At 36.6% G+C, this 16581-nt stretch overlaps 3 protein-coding genes across 5 annotated transcripts; all 3 read left to right on the forward strand.

The window, feature by feature from the left end:
- Positions 1 to 60: 60 nt before the first annotated feature.
- LOC106138600 (ATP synthase subunit e, mitochondrial) lies at positions 61 to 2092 on the forward strand. Its single transcript, XM_013339789.2, has 3 exons — positions 61 to 226; positions 959 to 1115; positions 1888 to 2092. The coding sequence occupies exons 1-3, from the start codon at positions 176 to 178 to the stop codon at positions 1929 to 1931; spliced, it is 252 nt and encodes an 83-aa protein (XP_013195243.1). The 5' UTR covers positions 61 to 175; the 3' UTR covers positions 1932 to 2092.
- Positions 2093 to 2659: 567 nt separating this feature from the next.
- Positions 2660 to 8293, forward strand: LOC106138602 (nuclear apoptosis-inducing factor 1). 3 transcript variants are annotated; one of them, XM_060953251.1, is made up of 8 exons: positions 2660 to 2705; positions 2893 to 3116; positions 3712 to 3900; positions 4206 to 4279; positions 4970 to 5157; positions 5889 to 6106; positions 6942 to 7005; positions 7394 to 8293. In XM_060953251.1, the coding sequence occupies exons 2-7, from the start codon at positions 2898 to 2900 to the stop codon at positions 6978 to 6980; spliced, it is 927 nt and encodes a 308-aa protein (XP_060809234.1). In that variant the 5' UTR covers positions 2660 to 2705; positions 2893 to 2897; the 3' UTR covers positions 6981 to 7005; positions 7394 to 8293. The 3 variants fall into 3 exon arrangements, with proteins under 3 accessions (XP_060809234.1, XP_060809236.1, XP_060809235.1); XM_060953253.1 differs by having other exon boundaries at positions 3712 to 3843; XM_060953252.1 differs by having other exon boundaries at positions 2680 to 2789.
- A 5272-nt stretch (positions 8294 to 13565) lies between these two features.
- LOC106131806 (uncharacterized) lies at positions 13566 to 16126 on the forward strand. Its single transcript, XM_013331018.2, has 2 exons — positions 13566 to 13771; positions 14002 to 16126. The coding sequence occupies exon 2, from the start codon at positions 14003 to 14005 to the stop codon at positions 15938 to 15940; it is 1938 nt and encodes a 645-aa protein (XP_013186472.2). The 5' UTR covers positions 13566 to 13771; position 14002; the 3' UTR covers positions 15941 to 16126.
- Positions 16127 to 16581: the final 455 nt, after the last annotated feature.

The following is a 16581-nucleotide window of genomic DNA, read 5'->3' on the forward strand; positions in this document are numbered from 1 at the left end:
ATTTTGTTGTTGTTGTCATAATTGTAGTTTCTTTACCTGTACTCTTGCAACACCAATGTAATACTGTCACTGTCTCAATCTCACTCAAAATTAATTTCTTAGGTTTTGTGGGGGACATTGAAAGAAAAGATTTCTTATAAAATCTTATTTCCCTATTACATTACCAATAATTAAAATGTCTGATCTTCCTTACGGACCCCCAGTGCGAGTTTCACCACTCATCAGGGTAATTATAATTGTTTTATCAAATAAAATCTATCATTATGTAACACTATTTTTCAAATTGCTCATCAATTATTTTGTGCTTTGGAACATTATTTTGAGGTACATCAATAATTAGACCGTGTAATCATGCCAATTTTCATATTTCCAGTTAGCACTTAAGTAGTAAATCACCAGAAATAAAAATTATGTTTTCTTAACCTTTTTGTCAGCCAGGGTATTGGCAAGTTGAAGCCTTGTGTTTTGTAAGCACTTCACCTCTTTTCGCATGATTATGTAGCTAAGATGAAGAAACTTCTTGTATGTTTTACCCACGTTTCACAAACAAACTTAGTAAAGATGGTTGCTATTTGATAGCTGGTGGAAGTATGTTGCTCCATTGGGAATTTCAGAGCAAATTCACATTGAAATATAAACATTGCAGAAAAAAGATGAGCAAGCTTGCATGATGAGGTTATTATTGGACATATCAAACAACATATGTCTCTGGTTTCACAACATTGGTCGATGTCAAATAAATAACTTAAAATCACTTGCAAAGCGTCAGCATAGAAGAAATAGTAACCTAGTGCACTGCAGCATTTTCTTAAATAACGTCAACTTCACATTAATTTTCCAAACATAAAATTTTAATTGAAATGTGGACTGAGAGAATACATTGTTATGATAATTGTTTTAATTAAATATTATATAATTTTATTTAAATAATTAAATGAAATTCCCTTGTCAATTTCAGTTTAGCCGTTACTCCCTCCTTGGTGCCGGCATTCTCTACGGGGCGTTCCACCAGAGCAGGCTCTCCAGGAAGGAAGCTAAGTTCCGTGAAATCGAAGCCAAGGAGAAGGTGATCCGCGACGAAAAGCTGAAGAAGGAGAAAGCGTTGGCTGCTGCCGGTGGGTTTGTTTAACATACATACATACATAAAATCACGCCTCTTTCCCGGAGGGGTAGGCAGAGACTACCTCTTTCCACTTGCCACGATCTCTGCATACTTCCTTCGCTTCATCCACATTCAGAACTCTCATTCGTATAACATTCATACATATAACGGTTTGTTTAATTTGTTATTTATAATATTCTTGAAGCCAACAGTCTTAACAAGAATGTTGGCTCTGTCTACCCTGCAATGGATATATACATGATTATATGAATGTATTTATGTGTATAATATTATTATGAATACACTAGCAGCTTAAAGCTGATGCATGTAAAGTAAATGTCCGTGCAGGAAATTTTTTAAGTGTTGGCACTTGGAGCACTTATCCCTTGCGTGGTAATCAGAGTCAACGGTCTTGATAAGCCTGAAAGGCCGCATTCAGCTGTATGACTTAATGATGGAATTGTGATTAAAAAAGTGACAGGTTGCTAGCCCATTGACTACAAGAGGGATCCCAAGTTTATAAGCCTATCCCTTAGTCGCTTATTACGACAAATGGATGTCGATGGGATAGGAAAGATATGGAGTGGTTCTATTCAAAAGTGACAAGAACCCCATATCAGTAATTTATCCAATTTCAATGTTAAAACTATGACCTCACACACTCGTTTTTGTCCTGATTGCACCCTCTGTCATCCCGGGTCTTTGGGTCCTCTACGCTATAATAAGATATATCTGCTATGATTTTGACAAAATTTTCACAAACCACGTTTTTTATTACTTTTCAGCTGAAATCAAGTCATTGGAAGAGATGGTGGCGCCTAAAAAGTGAAATGGGACACATACCAACGCTAGTTTTAAGTGAATAGTGAAGACCGCCATTTTGAAAGTGTTGCCAGTGTAAAATTCTAATTTTCAACTTAGAATTTTACAATGGCGATGGAAACATCCACTTTTTCAGTTGTATTTAATGAAATATAGGTGATTATTGTATGTTTTGTGTTTTATTGTATTCTTAAATTCTTAATTTGATTTTTATTAGGGTAGGCAGTTCGACTAAAGACGGTTTAGCATTGAAATTCATTTGAATGTATCAAATAATAGAATAGTAAAATATATACGGGACAATTTACACAGATTGAGTAAGCCTCGAAGTAAGTTCGAGACTTGTGTTACGAGATACTAATTCAACGATACTGTATTTTATAATAAATACTTATATAGATAAACATGCAAGACCCAGGCCAATCAGAGAAAGTTTGTTTCTCATCATGCCCAGGCCAATTCTGCTATTTGTTAACCGAAACAGTTCGGCTGCGTTTCGTTTTGGTTACTGTTGCGTTTGTAATGTCAAACGGTATTCCAGTAACTTTACGTTGTTATAAAGCCGCTTAGGAAGGCTTACGGTGTTGCGACTCAAAAGAAACAGTTGCGCGTACATTGCTGCTTTTGTTATAAATTTTCAAGATTTTTGGCTGTATGAGTATTTTGCTCAGTGTTTAAAAAGGTAACGCTTAGTTCGAAGTTGACATTGACAAACAAATATTAAGTTTGTATTGTGATTTGTTTTGAATTCACAAAGCGGCAAACGAAAATTTTTAACAAAGTAAGCTTTTTTTATCATTATAAATTATAGTTAGTCACAGCACAAAAAAAAATACGTTCTACTGTTGAGACGGATCTTAAAGAGGTTTGTGCTATAGGCTACCACCACATAAACCGGCAAATAATAGAACATTGAATTTTATTTTGTAAAATTTTCTTATAAACATCATATTAAACTTCGTTTGTAGATAAAATGTCACAAAACTTATCTGCACAAGCTGGCCGTAGCAGAAGAATAACTTCTGTGAGGCAGTTGGAGCTGTTGGTGGATTTCATGGAGCGCCATAAAGATTTGGCACTTGGTCGTTTACAAAGTAAAGAGGCACGGGCAGTTGCTTCTCGCCTGTGGAATGAGTGTGCCACGATTTGTAATGCTGAGGGCACATATAGGAAACCCAAGGAATGGAGCCGTGTAAGAACCTTAAGTACTTAGAAATAACTTCACCAAAAACTATCCATTTTAGGGCAGGTGGTTGCGGTGTAGTTGTATTTTTATTTCATTTAAAATTAATCCTCTCTTATATAAGAAACTAGCGACCCGCCCCGGCTTCGCACGGGTGCAAAATTTGGAAAAAATTATACATAAAAACCTTCCTCTTGAATCACTCTACCTGTTACAAAAAACCGCATCAAAATCCGTTGCGTAATTTTAAATATTTAAGCATACAGACAAACAGACTAAAATAGCGACTTTGTTTAATACTATGTAGTGATGCGAAAGTGGTTTTGTTTGTCCTGTCTTCACGGGTTAAACCACTGAACCTACTTGGATGAAATTTTGCATAGACATAGTCAGGGGTATGGAGAACTATATAGGATACCCTTCATTCCGGAAGAGAATTGTTCCTGTGGGTTCACGATAACGCTAGTAACACGATACAATAAAAAAAAAGTTGGTGTTGAAATATACTTTATAAAAGCTTACTAATTCATAAAATTATTTTAGTTGTAATAATGGTTTCTTACCTTAGCCAATAAAAAAATAATTTTTTACATAATTGTTTCAGTACTGGAATGATTTTAAAGGCAGGGTAAAATCGAAATTACGTACCATATGCCAAAGTGGGGATGGGAATGGAGGAGGACCAGCAATAGATGTATCTTTGAGCCCTATTGAGGATAGAGTGGCAGCAATATTGGTACGTGATGTTGTCACTCCATTGCAGGGTGCTCAACAAAATCCCTTATTGTCTCAGGTAATTTCATTTTATGTATACACTAGCTGTGTTTGCAAAAGCGGGACATTTTTGCTCTCGCTGGGGACAGCCAGCCTGAAAGCGGGATGTGTGGTCACTTTATACATACATAAAATCACGCCTCTTTCCCGGAGGGGTAGGCAGAGACTACCTCTTTCCACTTGCCATGATCTCTGCATATTTCCTTCGCTTCATCCACATTCAAAACTCTCATTCATTCATGGTCACTTTATGTATACAACAAATGTTGGTTTGTTATATTAGTTTAACAGTTTCATTTTATCATGTTTTGATTTTCACCGTAGAACACTACTGCCAATGAAGCATCCCCTCAACAACCCCAAGAGTTGTCAATTAATATGAGCGAAATCAAAATTGAGTGAGTAATTAAACTATTTTAGATTATATTTTTTTTTTTGAGACAATTCACACAGATTGAGTCAGCCTCGAAGTAAGTTCGAGACTTGTGTTACGAGATACTAACTCAACGATACTATATTTTACAATAAACACTTATATAGATAAACATCCAAGACCCAGGCCAATCAGTAAAAGTTCTTTTCTCATCATGCCCTGGCCGGGATTCGAACCCAGGACCTCTGATGTCATTGACAAGCGTACTACCGCTGAGCCACAGAGGCCTTTGAATATATGTAAATGCTTCATTATTACCAATTGAACCAAAGCCAATTTCAGTTGCATGTGATGCATTTGTTGACTAGTTTAGTTAGCAAGGCTCTGGCAGAAAAGAGGTCACAAAAATATAGGATGGGTTGCTTTATACAGTAATAATAATTAAAATTAAACAGTAATAATTAAAATTAAACAGTAATAATTAAAATTAAACAGTAATAATTAAAATTAAACAGTAATAATTAAAATTAAACAGTAATAATTAAAATTAAACAGTAATAATTAAAATTAAACACGGATTATCCCCCATACATAGCATGCTGGGTTTGCCAGTAACTGGTTGAGCAATTAGAACGAACCTTATTGTATGAATAATCTCTGTATTTACTGTTGTATCGACTGTTGGTGAACTGAATAAATAAATAAATAAATACAGGTTAGAGCAGGATTCAACGGACCAAATTCCTATCCCCGATAGTCCTGTCTCGAGACAAATGTCTGGCACCGATGACCATGATACACCACAAGACTCAGCACCACAACTTGAGCCTGCAGAATCAGAGCCCAGGCCTCGACGTTCTAGACGAAAGCCTAGAGTTCATGCTAGACATAGGTCCTTGTTGAGTAAGTAACAATTGTTTAGCAAAATTTTTCTCATAGAACTTCCAATCAAATATTATTTTCACATCACATTCACATATAATCACCTCTATATCCCTTGCGGGGTAGACAGAGCTAAAAGTCTTGAAAAGACTGATAGGCCACGTTCAGCTATTTGGGTTAATGATAGAATTTAGGTTCAAATAGTGACAGGTTGCTAGCCCATCGCCTAAAAGAGGAATCTCAAGTTTATAAGCCTATCCCTTAGTCGCCTTTTACGACATCCGTGGGAAAGTGATGGAGTAGTCCTATTCTTTTTTGTAATGGTGCCGGGAACCTCACGGCGCTAACAATTATTATTTAGCAAAATTTTTGTTTGTTTGTTTGTAAATTCTTTATTGTACATAACAAATTATAAGTAATACATAAAAAAACATTAAAAATAACGACGTACAAGGGCGGACTTATTTCTGTGAGGGATTTCTTCCAGTCAACCAGGTATTTCAAAGAAATATATTATGTAAAGGGATAGTAGCTGCAGCTGGGTACAATGACAAAAAAAAAGGTTAAAAGAAATAAATAAAAATAATTAAATATAGTATGTTTACATACTTAAATAATAAAACAATATACATACTTATACATACATAATATACACATACATATCAACAACTCAATGCGTTACACAATCTAAAAATATATTTTTTTCTTAGAACTTCCAATCAAATATTGTTTTAATGTTTGTTGTTTTTTAGCGCAACAAGCAGAAGAGTCCCTGGATGAGTCACGAAGTGCATTAGCTAGGCTTCAGGAAGCAAAGCTCGCGGTCCAAACTAAGCAAATGGAGATTGAGATTAGAAAAGTAGAGGCTTTGCAGCAAATAGCGCTGGCTATAAATAGGCTAGCGGATGCAGTGTCATCCACATTTGACCCAGCAGGCTCATCTACACAGCATGGACATCATACTCAAAACGTGAGAATCTTTTTTTTGTATAACTGCCTCTACGTATTCTTTGATTATTTTAAATTTTAATTATAATAAATCATGTGCCGTGCCGTGTGGTTCCCAGCACCAATACAAAAAGGAATAGGACCACTCCGTCTCTTTCCCATGGATGTCGTAAAAGCCGACTAAGGGGTAGGCTTATAAACTTGGGATTCTTCTTTTAGGCGATGGGCTAGCAACCTGTCACTATTTGAATCTCAATTCTATCTTAAAGCCAAATAGCTGAACGTGGCCTATGAGTCTTTACAAGACTGTAGGCTCTGTCTACCCCGCAAGGGATATAGACGTGATTATATGTATGTATGTATAATCTTCTTATATATAAAATTCTCGTGTCACAATGTTTGTCTCCGTACTCCTCCGAAACGGCTTTACCGATTTTAACCAAATTTTGAATGCATATTCAGTAGGTCTGAGAATCGGCTAACATCTATTTTTCATACCTCTAAGTGTTAAGGGTTGTCCACCCTAAACATTTTTTTTTTAATTTAACATTACTTAAAGGTTATTTATATGGCAAAACAACGTTTGCCGGGACAGCTACTTATAAATAATATACTAGAGGCCGCCCGCGACTTCGTCCGCATGGAAACCCTATCAATCCCGCGGGAACTCTGGGATAAAAAGTAGCCTATGTGTTATTCTGGGTCTTCAGCTACCTACATACCAAATTTCATGGTAATCGGTTCAGTAGTTTTTGCGTGAAAGAGTAACAAACATCCATACAAACTTTCGCCTTTATAATAGTAGTAGGATCATTGAGAATGTTTCCGGTTTTTTTAATCATAATAACTTTTTTCAGAGACCTCAAATTTCTTCGAGTGATGATAGTGACTATTAGTAGTGATTAGAGGGCGTAATGAAAGGTGAATATTATGGTGATGATAAGATTTAATAAAATTATTGTGAGGCGAGTACACTATCAATTAGGTTTTTAATCAATGCGTGTGAAAATCGTGCCGTGTGGTTCCAGGCACCAATAAAAAAAAAAGAATAGGACCACTCCATCTCGTTCCCATGGATGTCGTAAAAGGTGACTAAGGGATAGGCTTACAAACTTGGGATTCTACTTTTAGACGATGGGCTAGCAACCCGTCACTATTTGAATCACAATTCTATCATAATGCCAAACAGCTGAATGTGGCCTATCAGTATTTTCAAGACTGTTGGCTCTGTCTACCCCGTAAGGGATAAAGACGTGATCATGTGTATGTATGTATGTTTTAATCAATGTCTCTGTTTCTCTTCCCACAGATGGTTCACGAGGGATTTTTGGACTGCCCCGCCTTCTGAAAGTTCCTGATGTTGATGCCTGTTAATGTCAGTCCTTGCTTCAAGCCTGAGCAAAATCAAAATTAGCAGCAAGTTCAGCTGCTATTTCATCATTGTTTAATGGATGGACATTTAAGAGTGCCTTGTTTGCTATACAGGGTGACATTTAAAACGACTGCATCCTTTTAAACATAGACTATACCCATGCTTCTTAGCTGTTTGAGCCTATTTTTATTTAAATTAAACGTTATCGTTTTCACATTAAAAAAACCATCAAAAAATACGTCACACGCTTTATTAAAGACCAATACTACAAAAACGAAATTAAAACTAAACATGTAAATAAATGTCTGAAAAATAAATGATTTTACTAGTATCAAGATCAAGTAGGTACAGAGTTGTCGAAATCGCTCAGCTGAATGAATTGTGTCGTTGACCTCTGAATCTTACGCGTCGCTTTTCCTCCGGCCGGGGTGATATGACGTATTTAGGATCGTGGATTTTGATACTTTTATTTTTTTTTTCCTACTTTCTGAAATATGAACCGATATTTTTCTTTTAACGTTTTTAAATATCCTTTAGATGAGTACACTTAACAGTTAAATTTATGCAGTTGAATTAAAAGTCACCCTGTATTGTGTAAAACACAACATGCATTCACTATACGCGCTGCTGAGATGGGATCTTAGTGAAGTTGACCAGCAGATAACAGGCATCTGCAACATAATTGATAATAATTTATTGATACAGGATTTTTTACGTAATTTAACTGTGATTTCAAAGATACATGTAAGATATTATGATTTTATTGTTATTGATTAAAATTTCTTTAGAATATAAGACTTAGATGATTTCAGATAAAAAAAAGAGATTAAAATAGAAGAGCCAAAAAGTAAAATAGCTAAATCATTATAAAACAGTTATTACACAACTTTACAAAAATAATAGTACTTTTATTTCATCAATTACTTTAACAAGCAATATACATATATACACACCTCAAACGCGCTTTTAGAACTCCAATACATATATGGATGGTGTAGTCGTAAAAGGCGACTATGGGATAGTCTTATAAACTTGGGATTCTTTTTTTGGGGATGGGCTAGCAACCTGTCACTATTTGAATCTCAATTCTATCATTAAGCCAAATAGCTGAACGTGGCCATTCAGTCTTTTCAAGACTGTTGGCTCTGTCTACCCCGCAAGGGATATAGACGTGACCATATGTATGTATGTATGTAAAATACTTTTAAATTATATTCACGGCGCATACCTCGACTTACGCATGGCGCGTAAATATAAAAAGTAGTAGGTAGGTATTCTATGAGCGCCGAGGATTACAAAAGAGATTCACTTATAGACTGGACGCCCTTTTCTGCTTTTAAGCTACTTATATTTTGTGTCTTGCTTTATTTTTCTTTTTAAACAATTATGACACTGTCACTCGTACTTAGATGTGACCTCTGGAGAAATAACCCATTTTAATAATTATACCTATTTAATCAATCATATCGATAAAATCAAAGACAAAAATAAGTTTTAACTGTAAGTACTTACCTATATATATTAGTAAAAATTGTATTCACCTAAAGACTAAGCAGATATACAAGGCGAGTGTGGAAGGAAAGGTCGGAGTGGGAAGACCTAGACGAACGTATCTTGATCAAATTAAGGACGTCCTGGTAAAGGGTCAGGTCAAGAGTACCCGAAACCGCCGAGCTTGCATGAAGAGAGTTATGAATGTGGATGAAGCGAAGGAAGTATGCAGAGATCTTGGCAAGTGGAAAGATGTAGTCTCTGCCTACCCCTCCGGGAAAGAGGCGTGATTTTATGTATGTATGAATTTCCCTGAAAAAAAAAACACAGGCAGCATTCCCGCGTCACCTGTTGCCTCCCTCGGAGTTTTGAAGAGTTTGTTCTGTGTGTTTTGTGCGGGCCAGCTATCATTATCTATACTAATATTATAAAGCTGAAGAGTTTGTTAGTTTGAACGCGCTAATCTCAAGAAGTACAACGCAAAAAAATCATTTTGCATTGAATAGACCATTTATCGAGGAAGGCTTTAGGCTATATATCATCACGCTGCAATTATAAGGAGCAAAGAAATAATGGAATATGTGAAAAACACGGGGAAAATTATTCATCCTTGAGGGCTTCAATGATGCCCAAAATAACTATTCCACACGGACGAAGTCGCGGGCACAGCTAGTGAAAGTATAAAAAGAACTGACTTGCTCGCCTTTGAGTTTACGTGTGCCATAATAAGTCTCATTCCTACCTATTTGTTTAAATTTTACCATCAGGCAGATTAAACTCAACCCACTTAAATCATAAGTAAAATAACTTTTTCACAAAGGGATTAATGCCTCTAATCGATGTCCTTCTATTTTGAAGTCGGTTATAAAATCTTCTCTTAAGCGTAACAAATACTTTCTTGAATAGAATAGATTTATTTTCAAAATTGGATACAAGGTATCACTTATTGACGTCACATCACTAACTAATCCGCTTCCAAAGCACGTGTGTAGAAGAAGCGGCGGAACAAACTACGCTGCTGCATTTTCACCTAACGTGAAAACCGCATCAAACATACATACAATACATACATACAGGTAATGTTACCTTCTGCGCCAAAAGATTTTTCTTTCTTTCAGGTCAAACAGAACACCGCCTTTTTTATTAAGGCGGTAAAAAAAGAAACCCTTACATAATTAGTTCTCGTTTATATTTCAGAAAATGGGGGTGGTTGGATGCTGTTTTGCGCTCCTTTGGTTATTAGTTTTTTTATTTATATCCTTCTTCGTGGCGGGCATCAGCGCGTTTTTTTACATTTTAATGCATTGGCTAACGACATGTTTAGAATTTCTAGAGGTTAGTCAAAATGTTTTAAGCAATTATAAAATAGAATAGATTATTCTTTTTTTTATGGCTTGTGTTTAAACGCCTACCAGAAATGCACCTATATTACTTCCAATAAATTCGAAGTGCCTGCCATAACGGATAAATGCTCACCAAATTGTGTATCACAAAATATTCTAGAAATAAAGCTATTTTGCTTTTTATTACATTCTATAAAAATAAATACACACCTTTAAAGTCAATTTGAGTCCAAATTTTGTAAATTATCGCTAAGGAGATGTTACCAATATTTTATTTTATTACTTTCATTTTAGTTATCTATGCTGAGGGAAAAAATTACAGTCAACCGCAAATATTTTTTTCATACCAAATATAATATTGATTCCACCAAACACAAGTTACATAATAGGCTATTTGACTGTATTAAAAATATACATTTCTTTTATGTCATCAGTCTTAATATTATTTTTTTGGAGCGATTTGTAATAACGCGAGATAAAAATATTGCATTATTTAAACAAAATCCGTCTCAGAAAATTTGGTTTTTATATGCAGCTGTCACGTGACTAAAAACGAACGTGATTGGCTATTTCTATTATGACGTCAATTATCCATAAACAGACTGTGGATCGTACCGTTCGTACCGTTCCTTAGTGTTCGCTATTATTTTTCAAGATTTTTATAAGTGTTTGATCGCTCAGGATTACTCAGATAACATAGGTATTTAATAATGGAAACCAATTCCGCGAAAGCTGACAGTCGAAACCTACCAAAAGTGGACGCAATAATGTTTGGCGTCTTCTTCAAAAACAATCCAGATTTCTATGCTGCCGAACTGAGGTATGTGAAAACATCAATGTAAGTATATCTTGGTAACCACTGATCTTAGATACATACATACATACATAAAATCACGCCTCTTTCCCGGAGGGGTAGGCAGAGACTACCTCTTTCCACTTGCCACGATCCCTGCATACTTCCTTTGCTTCATCCACATTCATAACTCTCTTCATGCAAGCTCGGCGGTTTCGGGTACTTTTGACCTGACCCTTTACCAGGACGTCCTTAATTTGATCAAGATATCTTAGATCTTGATCTGAAACCACTTCTTGGGAATATTCAAATCCATCGGCATAGAAAAAAACAGTTTCGTAGGAGATTTTATTGTTGTATTAGTGCATTGAGGCACTGCACAACATTTATAGGAACTCATTTTAATAATTTTCACACATATGATGTGGCACAAGTTAAATAAAACAAGAGAAAATAACAACTTTTCGAAACACCAACAAGCTTTGTATGATATTTACACGAAATTTACGTCACTGCATGCCATGCCCGCCATATTGCTAAAAGTCGCGTTTTGGCGGCATATTTGAATGTTTCATTTTCTTTTTCGATTTTTTAATAAAATAGCTGTAATAAAGGCAGAAAAGTATTTTTGTAGGGCTCCTTATAAACAAATAAATACCCTAAGATAGTTTTTAGAACTTTGTCAAATAGCCTATTATCATAAGCGCTGGCTGGTGGCGTGTGAGATTCGGAGGCGTCGCCATAGTCTCATCGTGCCTTTCTCAGAGAGAATCTGGTAACATGCTGTTATATTCGACGGCCGAACCGCCTCTGTGGTGCAGCGGTAATACGCTTGTCTGTGACATCGGAGGTTCCGGGTTCGAATCCCGGTCGGGGCATGATGATAAACGAACTTTCTCTGTTTTGGGTGTGTTTTGGTGTTTATTTGTCTAGGTATTTACTATAAAATTTAGTATCGTTGAGTTAGTACCTCGTAACACAAGTTTCGAGCTTACTTCGAGGCTAACTCAATCTGTGTAATTTATCCCGTATATATGTCCCGTATATATACATTTATATTGGTATCTTTGATACTTAGTGTGAGCACCAGATTAGAATATTTGGCGAATCGCAACGGGGATAAGCGAGGTTTTCGCTCGATAAAATCCGTCATTGGTACATGGACGAGGTGGGATTCGAACCTGTACCTTTCTGCTCATCACGCATTTTAACCGGCCACCTTACCGTTTCGACCACCGACGCTCTGAATCCCGTAAGAGGTAAAAATCCATGATTATAATTATGGACGTCCTGGTAAAGGGTCAGGTCAAAAGTACCCGAAACCGCCGAGCTTGCATGAAGAGAGTTATGAATGTGGATGAAGCGAAGGAAATATGCAGAGATCGTAGCAAGTGGAAAGAGGTAGTCTCTGCCTACCCCTCCGGGAAAGAGGCGTGATTTTATGTATGTATGTTTTATGTAATTAAGAACATTTTACAAGAATTTATCGATATGCCATGTATCGATAAGGTAAATCACTACGAGGTAATAGCTATTAAAACATCAATAGAACGCGCGCATTTAGCGATTTACGCCAAAGCCAAACAAAATAGAGATTTCTTTTTTTAATACGACCGCGGCAGAGCAAAGGAATCAGTTACCTATTTTTATAAATGACTAGAGGCCGCCTGCAACTTCGTTCGCGTGGAATCAATCCCGCCAGAACTCCGGGGTAAAAAAGAGCGTATGTGTAATTCTAGGTCTTCAGCTACCTACATACCCAATTTTATCGTAATCGTTTCAGTACCTACTATTGGCGAGAGTAACAAACATCTAAACATACATACTCACAAACTTTCGCATTTATATTATTAGTAGGATTCGAAAATACATACGACTAGTATCCATGCTAATACTCTAAATGTGACAGTGTTATTAAAATTACTAGCTGTCCCGTCAAACGTTGTTTTGCCATATTATACCTACATATTTTAAAATAATTTCTAGAGTAAGAAAATGCCGTGTGGTTCCCATGGATGTCGTAAAAGGTGACTAAGGGATAGGCTTAGGTATAAACTTGGGATTCTTCTTTTAAGCGATGGGCTACCAACCTGTCACTATTTGAATCTCAATTCCATCATAAAGCCAAACAGCTGAACGTGGCCTATAGGTCTTTTCAAGACCTCTCCTCTACCCTGCAAGGGATATAGACGCGATTATATGTATGTATGTATAAGAAAATATTAAGGGAATCGTTATTTTGGGCATCATTGAAGCCCTCAAAGATGAATTATATTCCCCGTTTTGTTTCACATTTTCCATTATTTCTTCGCTCTTTATAGTTGCAGATTAGCGCGTTCAAACAAACAAACTCTTCAGCATTATAATATTTGTATAGATCAGTTTATGAAAAAGCTATAAGCCATAAACTGCCTAAGCACTTACACCTTGAGACTAGCGTAGATTATGGTTAACGATGTTTTTATTAGGGTAGAACCGGGTAATACCGGTCAGAAGGTATTACCGGTCATCGCAAAATCTCCCATACTACTACGTTCCGCACACGCACACATACACAGCGCGTCGCATGATGTAGCCGAGCGCGAACGCCCCGGCCCCCGCTTCATTCCAAGCCGCCATTTGCAATGAACGCACGTCACTTGTTTTCGCGCCCAGTTGAAGTAATTTTTCGGGTTAAAACAATAAGAGGTGAGTATTTATTGTTTCACATTTCTAACATTGTTACTGGTGATTATTGTAGCATAAATGCTAAGCATTCAAAGTAATATTCTTTTTTGAACTAATCTCGACGAGTTTTTAACCTAGAATTTTATTTACGGAAATGTTTCTAGTCGGGCAATGCCGGTCGCGCTGACCGGTATTACCCGCATGTAAAATAAGTAAAAAATATTGTTATTTATGTTTGTTTATTATTAAAGAATGCCTAAAAGAAGAAGCCAACCAGTTTCAAAGGCGTCATGGAGCCAAGATCAACTACGCAGAGGGTTCAACCTGGTGGCGGATGGAAAACCTATTCGAGAAGCAGCGCGATCTTGTGGTGTACCGTTTTCTACGCTTCAAGAAAGGATAAAGAACAAGAACAGTAATAAACCACAACTGGGACGAAACACTGTCTTCACGAGGGAGCAAGAAAACGAAATGGCTACGCAGGTTAAGTTCCTTGGTAAAATATTTTACGGGTGCACTTCGCTTCAAATTAGGAAAATGGCATACGAATATGCTGTAAAAAATAACATTAAGCATAATTTTAATGACACTTTTGAACTTGCTGGCAAGGATTGGCTCAAAGGATTTATAAAAAGAAATCACTTATCTATCAGGAAAGCTCAAGGTATGAGTCTGAATAGAGCAACTGCTTTTAACAAAAACGAAGTTGGTATGTTTTTCAAACTTCTTACAGAGCTAATGGATAAATACAAGTTTCTGCCAAGAAACATATGGAACGTAGACGAAACTGGGATTTCCGCAGTGCAAGACCCCGGAAAAATTGTGGCAGAGAAAGGACAGAAACGTGTAGGTTCTATTACTAGCGGAGAGAGAGGAAAGACTGTGACAGCTGTGTGTGCTGTAAATGCTACCGGAGTCTACGTCCCACCAATGCTAATTTATCCACGACAGAGACATTCATCTGCTTTAGAAACAGACGGCCCTCGAGGGGCAGTCTATCGGTGCTCGAAAAATGGCTGGATTAATGAAGATCTCTTTGTAGATTGGCTTAAGCATTTTGCAGAATTCACCAAGCCTTCAGAAAACGAGCCCATATTGCTGGTCCTGGACAACCATGCAAGCCACATTTCTTTGAGAGCTTATGAATTTTGCAAAGGCAACAACATAGTGATGTTATCATTACCACCACATGGCTCGCATAGAATACAACCCCTAGATGTTTCCGTCTATGGTCCATTGAAAGCAGCCTATAAACAAGAATGTAATCTTTTTATAAAGAATCAATTGGGAAAAAAGATAACACAAAATGATCTCGCTTCACTGTTCAGAAAAGCTTTTCAAAAAATAGCAACCATTCCAAAAGCTGAAGCAGGTTTTGCTGCTACAGGAATATATCCTTTAAACCCCGACGTATTTACAGACGAAGATTTTGTGGCTGCTGAAATTTTAAATAGTAACGAAGTTGTAGTTTCGACAGAAGAAGTAAGAGACCGGGATAACAAGACACCAGAAGCCCAAATCATATTAGATGAATCAATAACACATGACCCACCAACTCATTCTCAGACCATTTTATCTAAATCACCATCTCTTATTGATGTAATTGAACCAGTCTCAACAAATAATACACCAATAATTTCCGCATTTGAGCAGCCGAGCAATATTTATACAAACCCCATTCCTTCTACCTCAGGAAGTGGTAATACTATCACAGTTAGGGATCTTCTGCCACTGCCAAGTAAGTCGATGGAAAAGACAAAAAATATACTATCTCGCAAGCAGCATGCATCAGTCCTGACAGGAACTCCTAACAAACAAGCATTGATTGAGAAAGAAAACAGAAAAATTTTAAAAGAGAAAAAACTTAAAATAAAACCTGAAAAAAAGACAATTAAAAGAAAAGGAAAATCGATCGAAGTGAAAAAGGCTAAAAGAAGAGTGCTTCAAGACAAAAACAAGCGTAATGATAGTACATCGGACTCGGAAATAGAAATGACAGACTTACGTGAAGATGAAGACACTGATGCTGATGATGATTATGAAAATAAATGTATCATTTGCGATGATTATGGGCAAAATAACGAGCTGTGGTATAGATGTGTACTGTGTGGCCTCTGGGCACATGCTGAATGCTCTGGTTGTGACTCTCCAGAGGGTTATATCTGTGACTTATGCCATAACAAACCTTGACCGGTATTATCAACCGACTGACTGGTTTTACCCTCCGTGGTGTCGAATACCAGTCAAAGTAGTTTTTTTTTTAAGACTAATTATGCCAAAATTGTTTCAGTTATTGATCTCAATTAATGTGATTTAGTTAGAAGATTACCTAAAGTTTTGTTATCGATAAGATTAATAAAGGAATATTGATTATTATTTGATTTGTGATTATTTCTCCTTAAGCGACCGGTAATACCCATTCTTACCCTACCTACATCTTCATCTCCGTCCAAAGTCACCAATATTTTCATGCAGGCATCGGTTAAGATACCCTTCTTTTTTTGATCTTTTTGTGACCGCGGGTTAAAAACGTTTCTGTTTACGCGATCCATCATTATTTACGACCATCGATCGTAGACTAAACGGAACGTCTTGTTTAAAAGACGTTGATTTACGAGAATACAAAACAGCAATGAAAATTCAGGTTGAATATAATTATAATACAAGTTGCATACTGGTGCTTCGCTCTCGTGGGAATTCCGAATGTTATACTGCACAGTAATTAACATAGTCACTGGGTCATAGCCTTGGTGCTCTGAAATTTGAAAAAAAAAGATTTCTATTCCAAAATCAAAAATAACATTACCTACCAACGTACTTACGTACCTACA

The sequence above is a fragment of the Amyelois transitella genome, chromosome 31, assembly GCF_032362555.1.
Source record: "Amyelois transitella isolate CPQ chromosome 31, ilAmyTran1.1, whole genome shotgun sequence".
Taxonomy (NCBI): domain Eukaryota; kingdom Metazoa; phylum Arthropoda; class Insecta; order Lepidoptera; family Pyralidae; genus Amyelois; species Amyelois transitella.